This window comes from Lepidochelys kempii, chromosome 9, assembly GCF_965140265.1.
Source record: "Lepidochelys kempii isolate rLepKem1 chromosome 9, rLepKem1.hap2, whole genome shotgun sequence".
NCBI classification, from domain to species: Eukaryota; Metazoa; Chordata; order Testudines; family Cheloniidae; genus Lepidochelys; species Lepidochelys kempii.
The window spans coordinates 44,336,129-44,359,940 of record NC_133264.1 but is presented as its reverse complement, the minus strand read 5'-3'; the positions used below and the strand labels follow the sequence as shown (position 1 = coordinate 44,359,940).

At 40.7% G+C, this 23,812-nt stretch overlaps 1 protein-coding gene across 1 annotated transcript in view; it reads right to left on the bottom strand.

The window, feature by feature from the left end:
* GPC1 (glypican 1) overlaps positions 1–23,812 on the bottom strand; it is a 324,164-nt gene that overhangs the window by 141,709 nt on the left and 158,643 nt on the right. Inside the window, exon 2 of the mRNA XM_073360055.1 lies at positions 20,159–20,317. Coding sequence (XP_073216156.1) covers positions 20,159–20,317 — 159 coding nt within the window. The remainder of the gene's footprint in view (positions 1–20,158; positions 20,318–23,812) is intronic.

The window sequence follows — 23,812 nt, the reverse complement described above, 5'->3', positions numbered from 1 at the left end:
GACTGCTAGAAACAAAAGAGGGGGAGAAGAGCTGAGGCCAGGTTGGAAAAGGTGTCTGGCCTGTGAAAGAAACGCCTAAAAACATTTAGGGTGAGAAATTACTACTTGTAACCACTTTCTTTAATGTATTAAGCTTAGTTTGCATATTTGTTCAGTAATCTGCTTTGATCTGTTTGCGATCTCTTATAATCACTTATCTATCTTTTGTATTTAATACACTTGTTTTTGTTTTCTCTAAAACCAGTTTGCGAAATTCAAAAAGCTCGGAATATCATCCTCCACATTAAGGAAGGGGGCAAATTTCAATTAGTGTATGCCGTACAGTTCCCTGTGCAGCGCAAGACAATACAATTTTGGGTTTACACTCCAGAAGTGTGCACTTGAGTGCTGGGTAATTCCCCAGTTGAGTCTTCCCATGCAGAGATAATCTCAGTGTTTTGTGTCTTTCTGCAGCTGGTTGTGTCCCTAACTGTGTTTGTGCTGGAGGAGGCTTGAGGGCCTGGCTCAGCAAGGCAGTGTACAGGATCACAGGCGCGCTCAGTGGTACCCCAGTACATCAGATGGCACCCAGGGGGCTGGGGGAGGGTGTCAACCCATCACAGGTGGTACCACCATGTGCCCTTATACCAAATAGCTCAGTGGTTAAAGCCAGGATGTCAGCAACCCTCCTTGGCCTGATATGGAATAGGAACTTGAACCCAGGTTTCCCATTTCCCAGGTGAGTGCCCTAACCCCTGGGCTAGAGAGTCAATCTCCATGTCTTTGGTGCAATGAATATTTAAGTATTTTGTATGAAGTGGAAAGGCTTCAACAGGAGAAACACCCCACCTCAGACTGCCTCACAGTCCCTGTGGTCAGAGCACTTACACGGGATGCAGAAGACGTGGGCTCAAGTCCCTGCTCCACAGCTAGCAGAGGGGCGATTTGAACCCCAGTCTCACACGCCCTAGATGAGTACTCGATCTACTGGGCTATTCGGTATGAGTCCTTTGCTAGCACTGTTTTGTGTGACATTTTGGAAAGAAAAAGCATGACATTCCTTCAGAAGTCTGAAGGAAAACTAAAGAAGTCTATATATCAATGATACCTCGATACTGGTTCCAGGAACTTTTATATCAGTTCCATGTATTCTTAAGAGTCTAAAACCAGTGAATTTGTATTAGGTGCATACACATCGCAATCATAATTTTGGGAGTGTGTTGAAGGGGAAAAATTGAGCAGAAGAACTACTCCTTAGATAGAAAGAATTTTCTCTACAGATTTCTCTTGCTTACAGTGGAGGACAAAAACGTTGATTGTGTCTCCGATAGACTAACATGCTACTAGGTTCACTACATTAGTCACACAAAGCATGGTGTACTCATTTTGCATATATTAATTCATTCATAACTGTAAATAAGCAATTATAAATTCTTCCTTGGATATTAGTTTCATTAATTTTATAGGATATTACAGAATAATTCATTGCTAACAGGAGTTGATGAGCTACCACTTCATTGTTGAACTATCTGTATCCAGCAATCTGTAATATTAGTTACATTAATTTGGGTTTGGTAGAATGAATTTCTCGTCAGAAGAAAAACAACCCCCAGTACATGTTTTTAAACCATTCTGAATCTCTAGCAGCACAGAAAGAGCATGGGCTGCTTCCAGATGAACCTTGCTATGAAACGTCTTAATTCTGTGTTAACTTTACACATGGGTGCTTGATGTTTACATGCAGAGTGGCTAACAGTACAGATAACTAATAACATTTATTGTGGTGATTGGCTGTAAGAATGGAAATTTATTGGATGGATTTGAACTGATGTAAATTTGCTGCTGGAAGCGGCAGGGTTCACGGGTTGTTTGGGAAGCTTTTGGTATACAGCACAGAAAATACCAAACAGTCCAATTACAATGATGAAAGTGCTCAATCAACATGCTGTGGCCCATCGCTATGGTAGGAAAACATTTTCTCCACATAACAGTTTGTGGCTTGCACAGATAGCGGCCGTTATCTCAAACGGTTGTCCTTTTGAAATACATTGCACAACAGAAGGACGCAATTTTTGTGACAGCACAGATTCCAATCTTTTTAGTCCTTTTAAGGAAAATTAATTATTGTAGCCTTCTGAAAGGGAAAAACTGCCCACTGACATGCTGCTGCCATTCATTATTCCTTGAAAGGGGCTATTCCTGGTCACAAGGACTCTTCTACCCATCTCCGACTACAAATCTCAATCTATTCCATAGCTGTCCTCACACTACCACTGCTGATCAGGCAGCTTCTTTGTGGCTGCTAGTTCCCAGTTCCTTCCTACAGAGTCTGAATTGTAGATGGATGCGTGTGTGCGTAGGGTGCAGTATCGGAGGGGTGATTATACATATATTTGTTTAGGTTAACTGACCTCTCAATACAAAGAAGAGTCACTTTTCACCAAGCTTCCTTCTGAGCTGTAAACTAGGTGCCCGCATAATGTATAAATTTCAGCTGTGATGGGCAGGATGGACAGAAAATTAAAATCCACTGCTTCATAAACCAGAAGGAATAAGTCAAAGCTGTTTTTCAGCTATTCATTTAGGGCCCAATACAACAGCCATTGAAGTAAATGGGAATTCTTCCACCGACTCCAATGGACTTTGTAGCAGGTCCTTACAAATAAATTTTCCTATTTAAGTAAACAAAATGACTTTTTTATGCTATATAAAAAGGATAATCAAAACAATGCTGTATTCTCTCTATTTACAAGTAAGGGCAGAAAGGTTATAAAATATAGGAGTTGCTATGCCTGATCAGACTCTTGATCAATCTGCTTCATTACTCTCTCTGTAGCAGTAACCTATTCCTTATACTTCAGAGAATAGAGAAAAGTGAAAAGAACAATACACCTGGCCATATGCAATTCTGTAGCCTGGGAGTAAATTGCTTCTGGACATCTGCATACGGTCATCTTGCAACCTGAAGTTGAGAGAACTGGTTACCAGTACAATTGTCATTGGGACAGCTTGCAGTACTAATGATCTTATAAATTTACCCCCAGTATTAGCCTCTGACATTGTGAAGCAGTGTCTTCCACATCTCTGTTACAACAATACTCTCTAATGCCATTCACTTGGATATAGATTCTAAAAATGACTAGTATTCAGTTCTAGATTCATTTATACTCTTGAAGTACGGCTATTTAGATGTCACTGTGTTCACTTAAAGCCAGTATTTCAATGATCTGTGCTTGCCTGGATTTTTCTTTTGGCCTTTGGAATTACAGAAGGCCATGGACTTATGGACTTCCGTGTGTGATGGCTTCAGAGTCTTCCAGTCTAAATTTTTGACTCCCACTATACCTACAGTTTCAGCCTTTTTAGGAGTTCCTACCAACGTCACTGATTATATGGCACTGACCATACCAAACCTTGGATTTGGTTAGATAACCTGTCAGATTGTCACAATGGCTACAGAGAATGGCCACGAGTGAAGATATATAACAGATGTAACATCTTACTGTAATGCACGCAGACCTAGATGCCCTTTAAAATTAGGATTTAGAAGTCAATAGGGGGGTTTAGAACCAACTACTAACTCAAACAATAGAGCTTTTTTTATAAACTCTTTTGCTTTAGCTCAGTTGACCACTAGCTTCTTTCCTCTGTTTTACATTTGTTTATTTTCTTACGTTCTGGGAGCTGCAATTTTACAGTCTGATGTAGTGCACCCAATTTTCTCTGAACTACACAGTGTGTCAGCTTTATTATTGTGTGCAAACATGAAAAATAATCGACCAAGCTCTGTCTCTTACATCAATAGAAACCGAAGTTTTCTATTGATGTAAGAATTTTGCCTAATTTTATAAAAAGGCTATAAGTGTTAATCCAGTGGCTGACAGAGAGCAAGAACAAGGTTACTGAAAGAAGGATTGTTCACTTCTTATGTCACTGCACTTTTTATATTTGACATGGGTCCTCTTTGGCTAAAATAAAACAGAATTGTTTCAGACAAACTGCATTTCAGCTATTTAAACTTTTTTGATTTCCATTTTTGTTTTTAGAAACAAAAGGGAAATAACAAATACAGTCCAAGTATAGCCTTCTTGTTCATGACTAAGTTGCCCATGTAATTAAAGGTAATTGCTGGGTTCTTAATACCTTTGTATTTTTCACTGCAACTTCTAAAGAAAGAAAACTACTTAAAGAATTCAAGATGAAAGAGGTATGGAATTTTGAAGGATGAATGCTCATTCAGTGTTTTCAGTTGGCATTTTCTTCTTGTATTAAAGCCAAAACAGTAAGTAATGTAGGCAGAAAAATTACAGAGCAATTGCTCACTGGTGACCAAAGGTAAGAAAGGTCAAATGTTTATATCCTGTGTTGTTCCTATGGTTGCACTGCCCAGAATCTTTTAATTATATTTCATGGCACTCTGAACTTATAAAAGACATAAAACATATTTATAGCTCACTTAAACTTCCAGTAATGAAACCGCCAACCTTCATGGGACCTCTGATAATCAACTGAAGACTTTCTGTGTATTAATTTTTAGAATTCATAAAGGTAATTATGCATTTCTGTGGAGGACAAATACCTATCAAACTTGGAGGAATTATAGGAAAAGTAAATTGTTTGTTGATTGCACTTTGGTCTAAATCAATCCAGCTGAATTTTTGCATTGATTGAAAACAAACAAAAAAACCCAGTTCTTCTGCTATTATTATAGCACCTACCAGCCAGTCACATTTCAGTAAGACACTGAACCACCACAGAAGAGGGATCATCTACATGGGGAGTTATTCTGGAACAGTCATTTCTGATTCCCTGAGCGGATGCTCTTATTCTGGAGTAACAGCATCCACACATGGAATTAATCAAAAATATTCTGAATGATCTTAATCCACTTTGGAATTTAATCAAGAATAGTTAAGCCACTCTATGTTTACACACCTCATTCTGGATTAATTTTCATGTGTAGATAAACTCATAAAAAGATTAACCCTGCCCCAAAACATTTACAGCCTAAAGAACATGTCATTTTCCCACCTCTAGACAGCAAAAGAGTTCGTTCCACAATAGAGTGAATTTCAAGGTTTTTAAAAGTTTCATTTAACCAATGGAGCTTGACGCAGGTACTGATTAGTAAACCAGAGAACTCAGTGAGCATTCTGCTGCAGTAATTATATTATGGCCAGGACTGGCTGCACCACCTAGTAGTGAGATTGCCTACCACTTCCTATTGTAAAACATTTTTGCAGTTGCTTTTAACTTTGTCAACCATTTGGGCTGCAATTTTCCAGGCTGGGTGTCTGCCTCAGGGTGAATTTTTTGGAAAGTTTCCATCAAAATAGTTCAGTTATTTCCGAGAACAAAACTAGAGAAATTTACATTTTGGAATCCTCAAATTCTGGTGACCTTTTCTTTAAGAATCTCTACAGCCCTGATGTTTTGAACCAGGGACCTGAAATTTGACAGGAAGGTGGCCTGTGGCTTTTGTTATTCCTCTAAAAAAATTGCACAGATTTGTCCAAATTATAAGCCTTTGGAGAATTTCAGACTGCATATGCTCAGCAGAGACTTGCTAGAGTTTAACAGATAAAATCTTTGAAGATTGCATCTTCCCTGACCATGCTTAAGCTTCTCACAGCTCTAGTGATGACCAGATGGTACATGCACCATCTCTATAGAACTGAGCATCCGTCATCTCCCATGATTACAGTGGTAAAGGTGGACTTTCTCTGTAATTGTAGCTCCTGGCTGCTGTCCAGACCTGGCTGGCATGCACTTAGGGCTCAAGTCCTATTGCTTTTGCAGTGTAGATGCAGCCCCACTGGACTCATGCTCTGGGCGTCTGACAAAAATATCCCACAGGCCAAATTTCTTTTATCCTCTGGACAGTCGAGTTTTACCACACAGCAGCATGAACAAAGGGCTAGAGCAGCCATATTTTGGGAGTATGCTAGGAAGTCAGGGCTATGTGTGGCTGGACTTTGGCCCACATAATGCAGTGTAGATGCTGAAGTCTCAGGCTGGAACCCAGGATTAAAATATTTCTAACCTGGGGTTACAACTGAGTGTAGATGCTCAAACCCTACAATAACAAACCCCAGATCTGCTAACTTAAGTTCTACCAACCCTGGGATTACACTGCAGAGTAGACATACCCTCAATTACTTCTGTGCTGGTGCCCAGGCAGCATAGAAGAGGAGCCTGCTTGACTTGAATGCAGAGTGGACAAAAGCGGGACCAGGAGATGGGAAGAGCAGACTGGGACAAGGAATCTGGCGAGACTGGGACTGCAGATTGGGTGGGAAGAGAGAAACACTAAGTGGGAGATGTGAGGAGAAGCTGGAATCTGAGGTGTGAGGGAGACTGGGATTGGCTGGACAAAGAGACCAGGACTGATGACTGAATGGGGAATGGAAGGGTGGGACTAGCAGAACAAGGAGCCGGGGGGTGGGAGGAGAGAGAGGGGAGAGTGGGATCAGGATGAGGAAGAAACAGGACCGGGACAGGTTGGAGGGGATAGGGCAGAAAACTTTGGGGAAAATGGGCAGAAGAGTCTGTGACCACTACAGCACACTTTCCTCCATAGCCTGGAATGTAACCCAAGATTCCAGAGTCTCACCTCTGTTCACAGCAGATATCTGTGATACCCACCAGCAAAATGTGTCTCTTCTCTTTCTAGTGCTGGTCCACACAACCTGTTGCTATCAGTTACCCTGCAAGCTCAAGTGGCAGAGATCTGTGGAGAATATTTAAAGACTCCGCCGCGGATGATTAACTATGTGGATGTCAATATGATGCCAACATGACAGAACATTTTTTCCATTTGTTTTTATAAAACCCTAGGAAATAACCCACAAAAAACTATGTTAAAAGAGAGTTAAAGTTGCAAAGTCCAGCACTCAAAAGGTAGGAAATACCTGAATTAAGGTTACAGGGGTCCTGTGGAAAAAACAGTATGTAATCATGTAATTAAAGATGGTATCATAATGCATATCTACAAGGGGGGCAAATTAAGGTTGCTCAGGCAACCTGAATTCTGGATTTCATAACTTTTGAGTGCTTGACTTTGCAAACAAGGTTCTTTTAATGTAGTTTTTTTGTATGTAGTAATATTTATTGTTTAGAGAAAAATAAACCCTTAGAGTTGGCCTAGTGCCTGCAGGTAATATTCTGAGTTAGCATGGGGAAGATACCTGTTGGAAGCCCCAGTCCTAAAGACCTCTTAGAATGAGCTTCAGAGACTCATACCGGGGTAGGAAATGGGAGTAAAAGCTTAATAGTACTTGACAGTATTTTCTCCAGTGAATTAAGTGGTGTTTAAAAGCAGGTAAAAAAAAAAAATAGCTCCACAGAAAAGAAAACATCTTTCAAACAGGGTCTCATAAATGATACTGAACTAATTTCAGATTTGAAAAGAGCCACAATCTTCCTGGGCTAGGGTAAAAATGAGTCCAGTGTTAACAATTCTTGTAGCTTTTATTTTATTTACTTCTACATCATTGAATTAGGATATCCATAAGAATAGACAGGGTAGTGGGGGAGGGGTATACAAATAATTCTGAATGCCCCATTTGTAAGTTCCTCCCACTCAACTTCACACCTTCTGTTCTGTCCTTGGGGGTCTCTGCTTCTCGATCTGTGACCCTTCTCTTCATTCAAATCCTTCCATACAGTTAACTTTGTCCTTTCAATGCTGCAACACCAAGCATTATGCAGATAATTAACACCAGACAGAAACCCTATTTAAAGCTTATTAATTCAACCTGTGCTTTTGAACAGTATTGTCACCAGGTGATTTTAAACTGTAAGATTCTTGGGGCAAGGGCCAGGTCTTTCTTCAGCTTGGTAAAATGATCTGTCCCACCCTAGTCACCCAGACAGAAAAGGATTCAGTGATTGGAGTATTACCCACTAGGGACAATTCCACCCCTCTTGTTTCTTGAGAGTTTCCCAAGCAAGTGAACCTGAGCATAGATTGGAAGGCACATTGACATGTTAGTGTCTTCTTGTCTAATCTCCTTACTAAACTGCTGAGTGATGGGATGAGAAGTGAGTCAGGGAACCCGACATGGGTATGGACAGATGGAGCTGGAGTAGCTGAAGAACGCAGTGCTCCTTTTCCAGTGGGACTAAATACTGGCCATGACCCCTGTGACAAGTTGAGTATATGCGGCAGCACAATGTGTTTATAGGCATTCACTACTCCTCAAGGGCCAACCTATTCATTTTTGTGAAATTGGAACAGGGCTTTATGCTTTAAAAGTAAATCACTATATCATTGGGGCCATCAGAAACAACTCCATTATCTCCAGCATTTTAGAAGTTGAATTCAGACCCGATATTAATGTTACAGTGTAACAAACATTACTTCCCGGCACCTTCATTAATGGGTGGTATGACCCCTGGTTTGCAGCTGTCCAGCTTTTTTTGATTACTGGTATACAGCTTGAAATACAATCAAGCAGAGACAGACATTCATGAGATGCTTAGTGATGCATTACTTGCAAGACACTAATGGAAATCAAAACAAAAGGTTAAAGGCCTAAAATAGTCACAAGGAATTTGTTTCCTTATTGTTTCAGGGTTCTCCTTAAAATGGTAGATCTTCACTTATATTTTAAAAAGAGCTCCAGATCACAACTTAACTCATCACATATCCTTGGATTTCCATGCTCTTCTAAAGCCAAACTAATGGGTTCATTCTCCTCCTACCAGATCCCTAAAATAAGGTTTAACGTATGCACTATTTTCAGCTGTAATCTTCAGTTGAGCCTCAGGAAGTTAAGTGCCCAAACCCTATGAATTTCCATGCAAGTTGCGCACCTAACTCCTTGGGTACCTTAAAACACCACAGTCTTAATTCTGATCCAAAACAACCTGTGAACAGTTTTCATAGCTCGCGATATGATCTTTTTCCTCTTTTGTCCAATCTCCTTAAAGGCTATCCTTTAGAAGCCACTGAAGGAGATTTTGTCTACTGTTGTTTTAAGCAGCAGAGGAAGTAATCAATGCTGAAATGCATGCATTAGAGTTGGAAAAGTGGTTACAGCAAAGGCAAAACAATGCACGTTAAACTAAAGCTTCAAAAACCATTAAAGTAGTTTCAGAGGAGAAATAAGAAATCCTTATTTCTTTCCAGTAGTGAAGAGTGGGATCTTCCATATCCTTAACAGAACGTTTATCCCTCTACATACAAAGGCGCCATCCTTCTGGTCAAGGTCTGGGTGACACTGTGTTCTGATACTCTTGCTACTTTTCGTTAATTAGCCAGGGCCACTGCTGAACAATACAGAGCCCTCTATCCTACTTAAGGGTAGATCATGAAGTCTATCAATAGATTACGAGTCAGAAGTCTTTACTGATGTGTAAGGTTTGTAGCCGAATTAGTCCCTTCTGCTGAATACTGAGTTATATTTTATATTTCAGTTACCCCCAAAATATTTTTGTGTATCTTTTCTGTGACTCCACTTCAGCAAAGCATGTAAGCATGGGTTTAATCAGAAGCACATGTTTAAATGCTTTGTTGACTTAAGTCCTATGTGGGCAGTTCTAGTCTCCATTCTCCAAACTGTGGAACAAACATTGTACCAGTGCTGTCGTGGCTAACCCATAGCTTTACCAAAGACGTATTATACCAGTGATCACTTTTTCAAATAGTCATGAGCGGTCAGATAAATGGCGTGTGTTATTGTAATGGGTCATTTTCAGCAAATACAAGACAGAACCAAAATTGGGCCCCCAAATAGCCCAGGACAGCAGCAGTCCAGTTCCAGGAAAGACCCAGGACAGAATATATTGCACTAGCTGTGTTTTTTAAGCCAAGAAGCCATGTTAGTTGATTACAGATGCTTTACTTCCCTCCTCCTCCTACTTCTCATTCCATGTTTTCCATGTTACGTTGTGGTGAACGTAAAGGACTCTTTCTACCAAAATACTGACAAAGCATTACCTAACTTCTGGTGCGAGTACCTCAACCATTAGCTTGATCCTCAAAGGTCCTGAGCACCTGGAGCTCCCATTGACTTTGCTGGTGTTTGTGATGTTCTGCATGCCAGAAAATTTGGCCACAAGACACGGCCACAGCCACCTCTTGTAAGGAAAGTCTTTGTTGTACTGTACCCTCAGTTTGTATAACAGGTTTGCAGACTTCATCAGTTCTCCTGTTCGGAAGGCCTTACACAAAAGTGGTACCACAGCCAAATGGTGTATTTCCCCATCTTAGGGAGTGGGACTGTCTCTTCCTCTCTGTAATACAAGTCTGAATTAGCAAAGCCAGTAAGGAATGGGATGATATTTTATAGCCTGTACTCTTAAAGGGGCATACCTCGATAAGCAGGATCATTGCAAGTTTTGGAAAAGAAAGAGGTGTGGTATAGTAGAGAGGGCCTAGACTGGAAGCCATGGGACGTGGGTTCTATTCCCAGCTCTATCACTAACTTAGTGTGTGACGTCAAACAAGTCACTTCAGGTCTGTTTCCCTTTCTGCCCCTAGTCTGGCTTGTCCATTTACTGGATGTTATACAGTAAAGAAAAACCCACAAATGGCTTGTGCCAGCTTACTTGGGTTCACAAGGCTTGGGCTGCAGGGCGGGTTTCATTGCTGTTTACATTTCCAGGCTCAGGCTGGAGCCCTGGGATCCTCCCACCCTGCTCCAACCTAAGCCTGGAAGTCTACACAGCAGTGAAACAGCCCTGCACCAGGGATGGTCTCTCAGTATCTGTATGTACAATGGAGCCCTGATCTTAGTCCAGGCACCTACTTGCTTCTAACACAATAAATAAAATAATAATAATAATAATAAAATATAAAAACAACTGCTTGTAATGAGCATAATTTTTGCGGAGAAAAGAACCTATATCGCCCTGAATGAGAGAAAATACACGAAGAAACACCCTAAAAAAAATCAAATGTAATCTGCTATGCAGAAACTTGCCATATTTTCTGGTACCATAGTTTCAACTTTACTATATGTGCCAGGAACCCAGGTGGCACATCACCTCTCATGCCCAGTTTTTGGAACCAGGAAGACAGCTAAATTAGAACTTCAGCTGAAAGATGAAATCCGGAAAGATGAAAACAGAAAGATGAATCTGGAGAAGGACTGAGTTGTACATGCAGACCTTCTTGGGATTTGGCTCATACAGCATAAATGTCATTGCAGCAGAACTGCCTGAAGAAATTCTACTTCTTTACTTTTCTGAGAAAAACCAGAGTGTAAGAAGGCTGAAGGATGGGAGCTGTTCCAATTGAAAATTATTTAAGTTTCATTGGCTCACTGTATGTTGGTTCATATACTAGGCTCCTCTGAAAAGCCATACAGAAAAATGTCATCTATTCGTCTCTCATTTCATTGTTTTGATCTCAATCTGGCCATGTGAACACAACTGCACTCAGCATAATGGTTCTTCCATCACTGATGGTGACATCCAGCATTTATTATAAAAGCTAGACTGATTGACTGTATATTCGGTGAAACTGGAGGTTTTCAGAAAACCATGCATTAGGCCCTACACATTAAAAATAAAACCCATCAACACTGTCTTCTAAAATGACTGTCAGGACATCACTAACTTCTTGGTAAATTATTCTGTACCATCCAATGTCTCAGAGAAGCAGGTGATTTCTTTCATGTCCCAAAACAGATGTGCATTTCACTGTTATTTAAGCACTTAGAAGAGAGGTTTCAGAGTAACAGCCGTGTTAGTCTGTATCTGCAAAAAGAAAAGGAGTACTTGTGGCACCTTAGAGATTAACCAATTTATTTGAGCATAAGCTTTCGTGAGCTACAGCTCACTCACGAAAGCTTATGCTCAAATAAATTGGTTAGTCTTTAAGGTGACACAAGTACTCCTTTTCTTTTTAGGATAGAGGGGTTTTTTTGGGTGGGGACGGGACGACAAAATATGGTAACATCTGTTGTTTTATTGCATATGCTGTAACTGAGACATATGCTTTACCTTTCCTACATAAATCTATGTATCATAAGCATGAACAAGCAGCTCATAATACCTTCGCTTTTGGGTCTGTTAGTCCTTGTACACGGCACCCAAAAGCAGTGTGCTCTCTCATCCAGTCAGCACTCCCCCCCACTCCTGTTTTATAGGAAAGAATATTGTGCTTGTGTCATTCTTTAAAGTAAACTGCTGCATGCACACTAAAACATACCCTTCAGCACACAATGGATGTTTGCAGCTTCAATGTGAAGAGAACAAGCCGTAAGGAGAAAGAAAATGCCAGGTGCTAAAACTGTTATAGGTGAATATAAGCATTCACTTCCCGAGGCAGCTACCTGTGAGGAGTCATTTCTTCATGTTCTGGAATGCACTTTTGATAGGTACCCCACCCCATTCCACTAAAACCATAAATACCAAGTGAGATGCCCAACACTGTACATGAAACAAATCTGCAGACAGCAGCAGCAGGACCATCATAAATCATTCCCAGTTGTTTGTGTTTTCTTAAGGTGGTTCTGTATCAGAAACAAACAGCAAAGCCACTGATGGCTCCTTTCACCTCACTTCTGAGAGGAATAAAAAAGGGTCTTTTGTTGTGCATTTTGTTGTTTCTTTTTCCATATGCCCCAGTTTTGCCACCTCTTCAGGACAACTCCCTTTTCTTGTCGGGTTCAAGCTGTTTTGCACAAGCTGCCTCAGCGTAGAAAATCATGATGAATCCAGAGAATTGCATTTGATGCTCCTTTTCAAAAGCATACTCATGCACTAGCCACATCCTGCTCTCAGTCATACTGAAGCTGCTCAGGTGACCAAGGGCAGAATTTGGCTCTGTCAATTGAACCCCAAAACTATTTTTTCCCCAAAAGATTTTAGTGAATCAAATAGTAAATCATTTTGTTTCAGTGCTGAACTTTTCCCTTTTTGACTGAAAAAATACAATTAAAGGTAATTTCAAAAGGAAAAGTAGTTTCAAATCAAAAAGTAAAAACATTTCATTGAAAATGGTCACAATGAAACACCGCCTTTTTGATTTTTTTAAAGGTTTTATTCAACTGAAACAATTTGCCAAAATCTATACAAATTGACAAAGATGGGTCAGTTGACCTGAATGTATATTTTTTTTTAATAAGAGTTTTGCTTGAAAAATGTCTCCCTGCTCTAAGTGTAACTGAGGGCAAAATTTGGCACATGGTTTTTTAAGTCGGTGAGCATTTACCAAACACACTGTAGTTAACTGTTACAACAATGCAGGGTGAAGCTTAAAAGCACATTTAGCTAATTTGTTAGCTCTGGGGTTTTTTCCTGCTCATAAAGGTTTGTATTATCATATCTCAGACCAAAATACACTTTCTATCTCTCTCTCGACTTTTCCATAGATGTTGGTAAACTTTTCACACATCTCAAGGTTTTCTTGGTGTTGTAATTCTGTTTTTCCCGCCAATTCTAGGAATCTTAAGATGTTTCACTGAGGCAAAGTTATATTTATTTATTCTTTTAATGTATGTAGAAAAATATGTCTATACCTCAAGTTCTGCAAGCCCCAACTATAAGGAAGCGTTCAGTCACAAAAACAGTACAGCCACCCAAGAGCACATCTCCAGATCCCAATCAAATAAATGGCTTCCAAAGCATGTCCTGAAGTTCAGCAAACTTAGGCTGGTTTGGACCAATGGGGAAGCAAGTTCCAGAATCAAGCACAGTCCTCTGTCTTGGCTCCAGGTTCAAGCTTGAGAGCTTCCAGCAATCTCAACTGCAGCATCGTGAAATTTGGAGATCTCAAGTAGAGCAGTCCTGGGCCAGTTAGGGGTTTGTAGGTCAAAAGCAACAGACTAAAGTCCCAGCTGTGCACCAATAGGCAGCCAGTGCAGATTCCAGAGCACTGGTGTCATGTGCTCCCAGAGAGACACTGCCTACTAAGCATCAGCTGCAGTCTCCAAACGAACATGAGTTCAAGGCATAGTCCCACACAAAGTGCATGTTCCATGCATAGCGATTCTGATGGTTTCGCAGTGAAGCTTTGTGTGTGTACCTATCTTATACTTAAAGATGGGCTCAAGCCACAAAATTCAAATGCCTCTAAGTTAATCAGTGCTGAGATCTGGAATTTTCGTTCTGCCTGTTAGAATGATAGGAAATATTTGCAAAAGTCCGGTCGTGGACAGGATTTTGACCCCAAAATTTAGCGGGGGGAAAACAGGCTGAACAGCTCTCTGTCCATCTGTTTTGTTACAACAGACGCTCACACAAGCAGAACTTTCTCCAGCAAATCAGAAGTTGATTTGATAAAATGCACTTAAATATGTACTTACGGTCTTTAAGCTACACTCCTAACTCCTCTCTTTGACTGTATCCTAAAATAAGTGAATTCCTTTTACAAAGAAACATTTGGTTAAACTTAAAATAAGACAGAATAGCAGAAAACACAGTACTTTAGCAATCCCCTAAATGGTTAACCATTGTCTCATGACAACTTCCAACACTCTCCACACCTTTACAAGTTAAAAGAATGATTCATTTCAAAAGAAATATGTAATTGTCTAAAAATAACTCCAAAGTCATGTTCTTAATTATGTACGTTGCGTTGTGTCACAACATACTTGTTCTCCAGCTACTCATATTTGAAGTTATGTAAGCTTGTAGAGTATATCAAATATTCTAGTAGGTAATCTACTATAATTTTATGTTAAATAAATTGTGATTGGTGCATCTTAAAAATATTGGACTTTATGTCAGTTTACATCAGTTATGTGATAGGAAAATGTAGATTTTCAATTTTACTTTTTGATATTCCCTTAAAAGGTCTAAATAATTATAAAAAGATTTCCTGGCTCACAGCTAAAGGTCTACAGCCACACAAGCAGTGTTGCTAACTGCACTGAAGTGTTTGAGAAGAAAACACTGGCACAATATTTCACTCCCATTTAAAAGTGATTTTTAAAAAAGGGAGAGAGGGAGATAGATTAGGGTTGAAACAATTAAGCTTTGAGTAAAACCATAAGAACAGCTTTGTTCCTTTCTGTTTGCAGCCCCTCACTGTCACTGCCCATTGACACTTGCTCTTATTCATTGTTTTTACATATCTATGCCAGCAGTGTTTAGACTATAATTATATGCTGTGCGAGTCCCAGGGAAAGCTTCTTAGATGAAGGGGTGGAGTAGCTATCCTACAGGCAGTTACAGAACTACAGTAGCTAGCATCACCTATATAAAAAAATGAGAAGTATAAATGAGTTGAGATGTATTCTAGATAAGATGTAACCATCAATATATAGTATAATGCTATCAGATCTTTTCATTTGCCTTTTTCAGGTGGATCAGAGATTTACCAAGAATTGGTTTTAATCAATAACTGATTTGAAAAACAACAACTTTAAGTTTTATCTGAAATCTTGAAAAATGTAAGATTTCTCAACCTCTTAAAAATACTCCATATTTGTGATGGAGAAACAACAAAGAACAGTAAAAAGACCAGGAGTACTTGTGGCACCTTAGCGACTAACAAATTTGTTAGCGCATAAGCTTTCATGGGCTACAGCCCACTTCATCGGATGCATAGAATGGAACATATAGTAAGAAGATATATATATATATATATATACATACAGATAAGTTTTAAATTGCCATATAAACTGTGAGAGACTAGTTAGTTAAGATGAGCTATTATCAGCAGAAGAAAAAAATTTGTAGCGACAATCAAGATGGCCCATTTAGACAGTTGACAAGAAGGTGTGAGGATACTTAACTTAGGGAAACAGATTCAGTATGTGTAATGATGCAGCCACTCCCAGTCTCTATTCAAACCCAAGTTCATGGTATCCAGTTTGCATATTAATTCAAGCTCAGCAGTTTCTCCTTGGAGTGTGTTTTTTGAAGCTTTTCTGCTGCAAAATTGTCACCCTTAAACCTTTTACTGAATGGCCAGAAAGGCTGAAGTGTTCTCCTACCGGATATGATATGATAACATATCATAACATTTAAAAACCGTTTTTTCCTGTAGCCCACAAAAGTTTATGCTCTAATAAATTTGTTAGTCTCTAAGGTGCCACAAGTACTCCTGTTCTTTTTGTGGATACAGACTAAGATGGCTGCTACTCTGAAACAAAGAACAGTGAATTTTGCCAAAGAGGCTTTTACAAATAGAATGGCTGTTGACTGCTGTTGGCATGACTCAGGGAGTTTGTTGGCTAACTACTGCTTTCCAACCAGCAGAGAGAGCACTACACATTTTTTGCAGTTTTTTGTCCTTGTAGGGGGATTTTTTTCCCCCATGTAGGTATCAACATTTTATCCCTCCCCCCCTAGTCCTTCAGACTACATCAATTTTAAAGCATGGTAAATCTCAGATTAAAATCTACGTCCTTTTGAAGTGTTTGAAATGTAGACATTTTTCTCAATCTCCACAAATCCCCCCCACCCAGACAGCCCCAGTTATCTTCAAATTTTTCCTTCAACAACCTGAAATACAGAAACAGGGCAAGATTTGCAGGTAAATGAGCCACAAGAAAAAGCTAACTGAGCCGTAACTAGTCTTCCTTATAAACACACTCTGAGTAGGCCATATACATCTCTAAAGTCCATTGCTCCATTCCATATCAAGTTAAACTACCCTGGGAATCTAGAATTCAGATAAATAATATGCAGAGGACAATCAAATTTTAGGATTGCAGGAACAGAGTTCAATCCCATAGTTATGTTTTTTGAAAAGTCAAACTATTTTGACTTTTGCCCTATAAATACCTTCAGAGTTTGCCCCAGGAGCAGACAGTGAGAGTGACATGGTGGATTGTAATTCCTGCAACTGGGCAGAGGTGATTTTTCAGATAACAGGCTGTCAGACCATTTGGGGCTTTGCAGACAAAACTAACAGGCTGAATTGCTCCCAAAGCAGCCTGTGGAACACCAGTATACAGGACAGTACTAATGAGGTGGGCATTTTCTAGATGAAGTTTCTGGGTCCTTTACAACTAACAGCTATTGCAGTGATCAGCACTGAGATTACAAAGACATGATTTCCTGTGAAGCAATCTGCAACAGAAAGGGAAAGTGGTAGCCTCCAGGCTACCAACATGCCATCCTAACAGGAGAGAATCTGTGAATAACGTGACCTCCAGGCTGTAAATAATATTAGCAAAGCGTACCCCATTCCAAGGGAAATTACACTCACTATTCTGTCCCATTCCCTCAAATACTTCCCTCCTATAACAAAAAAGAGATGAGGCGCTCAGGGTTATGCACACACTGATAACCCTGCAAGCCAGAACACAGCACTCTCTCTCCCCTACAGGCCAAAGATACACATCAAACAAGAGGGATGAAAAGATGAAATCTTGCAGAACTCCATACCTGAATGACCTGGGGGAGGGGGAAAAAGCACTTATTACCATACTTTCGGATATCTCCCAAAGGAAGGGACAAAGCCAACGAAGGGCCTTTCCACTGCTTAACAGGTAATTTATCAAAACCTAGTAGTTAATAGTATTGGAAGCGGCTGATAAAGTAGATCTAACAAAACCTACAAGGACATTTATATCTGTATCCAGCACCGGAACGAGCATAAATTGGGCCCTAACAAATTCACAATCCATTTAGGTCAATTTCACAGTCATAGGATTTTAAGAATAGTAAATTTCATGATTTCAGCTATTTAAATGTGAAGTTTCAAGGTGTTGTAATTGTAGGGGTACTGACCCGAAAAGGAGTTGTGGGCGCGGTCACAAGGTTATCGTGGGGCGGGGCTGCGTTACTGCTACCCTTACTTCTGTGATGCTGCTGGCAGCAATGCTGCCTTCAGAGCTAGGCAGCTGGAGAGCAGTGGCTGCTCCTGGGAGCTGAGCTCTAAAGGCAGCGCCGCGACCAGCCGCAATGCAGAAGTAAGGATGCATGGTGTGGTATTGCCACCCTTGCTTCTGTGCTGCTGCCTGCAGAGCTGGGCCCTCAGTCAGCAGCCGCCACTCTCCAGCCACCCAGCTCTGAAGACAGCAGCGCAGAAGTCAGGGTAGCAATACTGTGACCCCCTAAAATAACCTTGCAACCCTCTGCAACTCCCTTTTGGGGTCACAACCCCCCAGTTTAAGAAACACTGGTCTGCCCAGTGAAATCTGTATAGTAGTTCAGGGCAAAAGCACACAAAAGACCAGATTTCATGGGGAAAGACCAGATTTCATGGTCCATCATGCTTTTTTCATGGCTGTGAATTTGGTAGGGCCCTAAGCATAAACTTCCAGTTTGAAGCAAGAGAAACGCCTATATTTGAGGCTGTTTAATAACATCTCTCATGTGTGCAAAACATTTTGTTAACTGTAAACCAGCTGGCAATCCCAGTGGTTGAGGATGCATTTGTTTCTACACCATTTCTGCAAATGATCTCCCCCTGACCCCCTCAACCCACTGCAGCTTCAACTCCTTCTATCTGAAATTTCCAGTGAAGTTGTAAAGTCAAATTTTGCTCCTAGGCAAATTCAAACCTGAAATCATAAATACGCTTTTGCATCACATGTCCTGCATAAATCATAAGCCCAATATTGATTGCAGCAGTAGTTAAGCAAACTAAAAAAGATGTAATGGGAGCAGGAAACATCTTCCTGGGCCTGAGGGCTCAACTGAGGTTACGCCTGCCACAAAAGAGCAATGATTTGTACATTATGGTTTGATAAATACTTTGTTTTTTTGAACACAGATACTGCTTGGGGGCCCAAGAAAAATGTTAGATGTATGTCTTAGAGAGATAAAAGGAATATTTTTCTCAAACACTGGAAAACAAATCAAAGAACATCTGGGTAGCTCCAATCAGAAATTTAGAAAGAGAAGGACCCTGATTTTGTTTTTTTAAAGCCAACAATAAAACAAAATTAGGCTTATTAAAGTGTTTGCCTACTGGGCAATCTGTTTGTTAGTGCAATCCTCAATATTTTGAGCCAAATTCTATCTCAGTTACCTCCAGGATGCAGCATTGTGTTCAGTCACGTGCCCTGGATGTGAGGGTAAGAGTAAGCATATGGGCCATGATTTTCAAAAGTGCTACTGAATATTACAATATCTGGGTGCTCAACTTAAGGTACTGTAACGGGGCCTGATTTTCAGATGGCAGCAAGTGTGCTCAAGCCTTTCTGAAAATCAGGCCCTTTTACAGTGTCAAACTGGGCAAACAAAATCACTAGTCACTTTGGAAAATCCGGGCCTTAATCTTTTCTCAGGGCAAAATTACAAATTAATCCCAGACTTCAAAAGAAAGCCTCTGCTATGGTCAACTTCAACTATGCAGCTGCAACGCACAGTGTAGAGATGCATTGTCTTGGTTTTTTTCCTATTCAGTGAAAAAGACCTTAATCTTGGCTATCTGCTTTGGAAGGTCAGGCCAATTTCTATAAATCTGTGTGTTTCTTGAAATCTCCAATTTTACCCTTCTATCCATTATTACCTCCCTCCCACACACTGTGCTTTTAACTATAGCTCCATATGACAATCGTTGATAAAGGTAAGAGGACTGTGATTCTAAATGCCTGGCCTTTTTCAAAATAGGTATTGCTGATAATAGATATGGTTCCAGAACCATAGGTCAGCTCTATTTTGCCAATAAACCACTTATTTCCACTGGCCTTAAGACCTCAAAGCTTACAGCCTGCGCTGCAAAACTGATTCCACTGGCAACAGAAGCAGCCAGCCAGCCAGCCATATACTTTGCTTAGTGCTTTGAAAGTGATGCTGCATCCCTGACACCATACTTCTCCACAGCACTGTAAGGGTGAGTGCTGCATTAAATTTCTGTCACGAGCATCTGAAGGCAAATGACACTTGCTAACCTATTTTTCATTCAGGAAACTAACTACAGATCAGAGTCTTCCCTAGCACCATGATTTTCACCTACAGCTCAAGTAATGTTGCCAAGCTTCTTGTAATTACCTCAGATGTTATGCTGCTGTGTTAATACTCTATGTTGCTATGGGTGTCTTTAAAAGCCACTTCTGTGCCTATGTATACCAGTTTTAGCTACATACGGATGTAAGACTCCTGAATGGTCCTTAATAAAAACAGATTTTCTAAGTAATTCTCTAGTGAAAATGCAACATGTGCTAGAACTCACATTGAAAGCCATGACACAATAACAGCTACAGAACACAATACACAAAGAGCCAGATGGCAAAAAACAAAACAAAACAAAACAAAAACCCCTGAGTCCAACAGTTAAAGAGCAACTAGCAAAACTGGGGTAATCTGTATGTTCTTTACTTACCATCAAAGTTTTTGTACTGAGATGTTAGGGTCACCTGTGCTGAGCGGCTGGCTTCTGTCATCATGTCTTCAAATTCACTTTGGCTTTTTTTTGCGAAATTCTCCTCCATCTCACTGGTGCAGCAGGTGTAGCCCTGCGGGCAGATCCTCAGGTGTTCCCCTAAAGTGAGAAAAAACAGTAAAAAAGGGTCTGAAAAAGAGATTTCATCCAAGATGACCTTAATTTCAAAGTATCCAAACGACGCATAGCAAATCCAATTGTACCCTCATTTAATTATATAACTGAGGGCAGAATTAGGTCAGCCTTCTTAGCCAATAATGTAAGTTACTCCATTTTGCTATTGCAGATGCTCTGTGTTTGAACAGGAATTTTCTAATTCATAAGCAGGGTGTGTGGGGTGGAGGAGAGGAATAGTATTGCACTCTATTAAAACTCTGCCCAGAATCTCAAACTTTACCCAGAACCCCAGAAGAGATGGATGTGCCTGATCAAATAATATTGAAATTGTTGTCATTAGACTTCAGAATTAACACACTGAAAACAAATGGCAACAGCTCATTTTTCTTAGAGCAATTGTTTGAGGCTCCTAGCCAGAACAGTCAGACAGTGTGACCTCACTTCCCATTCTGGAGCAAGTTTCCACTACCATGACCAAACAGGGGGAGTTTGAACGTCAATAGCATTTAGGTGCCAAACTCCCCTTTGTGTCTTTTAAAATCTCCTTCTTTACTCTTTTTAAAAATGAAACTTTATAATTCGCTGAAGCTGACAGTATGAGCAGAAACACGCCAATATGGCATGTTCTTGCTCAATATGGTCCTTGCTCACATGCCAGCTCTTTGTTCTACTAGACCCGCCTTATATTTGACAAAGTGTATCAATAGGGGAAAACTGTGCTGCCCCAAATTTGACACCATCACTTCCTGAGAGGGAGAAGAAGAACTCTGAAGGTGAAAAGCCTGTTTTAAACACAAGCCTTTTTGATAAGTAGCAGCAATAACAATAAGATCTGAAATGTGAGAGAATTCGTATTTTAAATTTGATAATTTAACAAAATTCTATAATTTATAATATCTATAATTCTATAATTCTATATAATTTTATAATTCTATAATATCCTTCCAGTGCCTCCTGCAACCTCTCTGTTGGGGCAAAATAAACGTTTGCATAGGCACAGTTGGCAGCATCATTTAAACAACTACCTGCTTTTTTTTTTAGGATTCTTGAGAAAGAGCCATCCACCTGCAAACACGCCTTGGATATCCCCCGGCTCCCAACCAGAGTGCAACTGAACGTAATCAGACATTTTTTCAAAAATCTTGTTTTAACCATGCACTGAGATAATCCAATTACACTGAAGTCAACATAATTTGATTGTGATTGCCAACAATTTTGCTGGCAATTTTAGAGGATTGCTGCCTTAATGTCATAGCTGAGCTGAAACATATACTTTAAACCAGGTCTTGTCTTGTGTTTCTCTAGTCTGTGTTAGAGCCTGATCCAGCAAGCCCTCCAAATGGAGAATGTTCCATTAAAATCAATGAGAGCTCCTCATGTATAAAGCTTACATGCTATAAATTCTTCAGGGCAGAGAATGCATCTTACCCTGTTAAGCACAGTGTTAATTAGTAGCACTACAGAAACTATTTTTGCTCCTGATGTTTGTTTTTTTGGATAGATATCATCCACTATTTGTTGGTGTAAGCCTGCATAGGCTCTATGTACCCTGCCATACACAGCAGAACCTCACTGGCTCTGCTGCCATCTTTGCAAGGTGAGAGGGCAGGATTTTGCCTGTAGCAGACAGACGACATGGTGGACACTCGCACAGTGCGTTCAGGGCCTGAGCCCATATAACTGGAATCAGTGGGAGTCTTTTCATTAGGTTTGGCAGGACCAGGACAACTCCAGCAAGGTTCTATCTGAACTTCTGCCTCTCTAACCTGCAGCCACACCATGTTGCCCAAATGTGACTTGCAGTTATTATCTTGAGTCCTGTTCTTTCAGAGGCCCTTCACCTACGCCTCTACTTCACTGTGTTGCATAAGACTAGATAAGACTACGTTAAATTAAACTTCAGCACCTGAATTTCCACCGCTGGCCTCCACTTGCTCCTGCCTTCCCATCTTAGGGAAGGCAACATTTCCTATAAGGTCTCCTGAGTCCAAGTGGTTCTTTCTCTTGGCTTCCCCCAAGGAAAAAGACACAAAAGAAACCAATTGGCCCAGATAGGCAAAAGAGCAGGAGCAGAAAGATCCCATTTCAGAAGAACCACACACAAACACCGTGTAACATGACACCCCTGCCAAATAAAGTTTTAACTGTCTTTCTTGTCTAACATCTTTCTTGCCCCAGTTTTCTCTCTCATTAACTAGACTCTTACAATCCATTCCCGCACCCTGCCCCATACTTATAAAACTACATTTGTATGAAAAAGCCAGTGTGAGGATTACTGCCCTGCTTGGGGGCAGAGGAAGAGCTATAGGTTCTCACCAAGACATACCCTTGTTTCCTGTCATGGAAAATTAAAAACTTGCTTCTTGCCAAGATTTTTCAGTTACTGGCGTACACTCCTCTGACTCACATAGCTTGTAACAAGGGATTTTGTTTTATTTACACTTGCCCTACTGGAGTACACATCCATTAAATACAGCATTACAGCCTTTCCACTTCGCCTTCACTTGCAGTCAGTTTGAGGTGAGGTCTTTCTGCGCTGGACTTCATTTAAGGGTCTCCAAACAAACTCAAAAGGCTGCCTTTACCAATGCACGGCCTTGAGTCAGGACAGACTTTGAGATAATCTTAGTTTTGCTTTAAAAGTAAGGCTTCATCCTGCACACACTTAATAATATGAGTAACTTTACACAGGAGTAGCCCCATTCCTCCTGTGTGTAAAGTTAGTCACAAGCTTAAGTGCTTGTAGAGACAGATGAAAAGTCATTAGGAACCCTTTAAAATCCTGCTAATAAACCAATGTCTTCCCACCACTCCAGGCAATATGACCTGGCATCTATTTCAACCCCCTTCTTTCCAATGTAACAAAAAGGTTTCAGGCTGTGGAGTGGGTACAAAAGAACAGCCCCCTTTCAAACATGAAACTGCCAAGCTGGAAACCATGGCATGCATGCTTCATGGCTCCACTGAGGAGACACTGCACACAGGTCTCGCCTTACCATGAGGCGAACTGAGGTGGCCATCTCAGGGGCCAGACTGGGGGGGGGGGGGCGCGCCTCTAGGACCCAGAGTGTAGAAAATTGTGTCTTCTGCTGGTGCATATGTATTCTTTCTGCTCTAGATGCACAGAGATGGTGGAGTGCTGTGCTGGAGGAAGGAGGGCACAACAGACATAACAGGCAGACAGGAGAAAAGGTGAGAGGGAATAACAGAAAGCAGCAGGACCTGCAAGGAGGGAGAGCAGGAAGAGCCTCTTATGTACCTCTCTAGCACCCCCAGGAGCCTGGACTGATTAACACCAGCTTCTCAGGGAGCTTCCTGTTTCCTGCTGCTTCCCTGAACCCACGTGAGGAGAACAGGCAGTCAACTGAAGTAGTAGGAGCCAGTTAGGCCCTTTAGATGCTGATATCTTCCCTCACTTAGGCCCTGCTACCAGCCTGCTTATTTGTCCCCTTCAACTGAGTGTTGAGACCCAATATA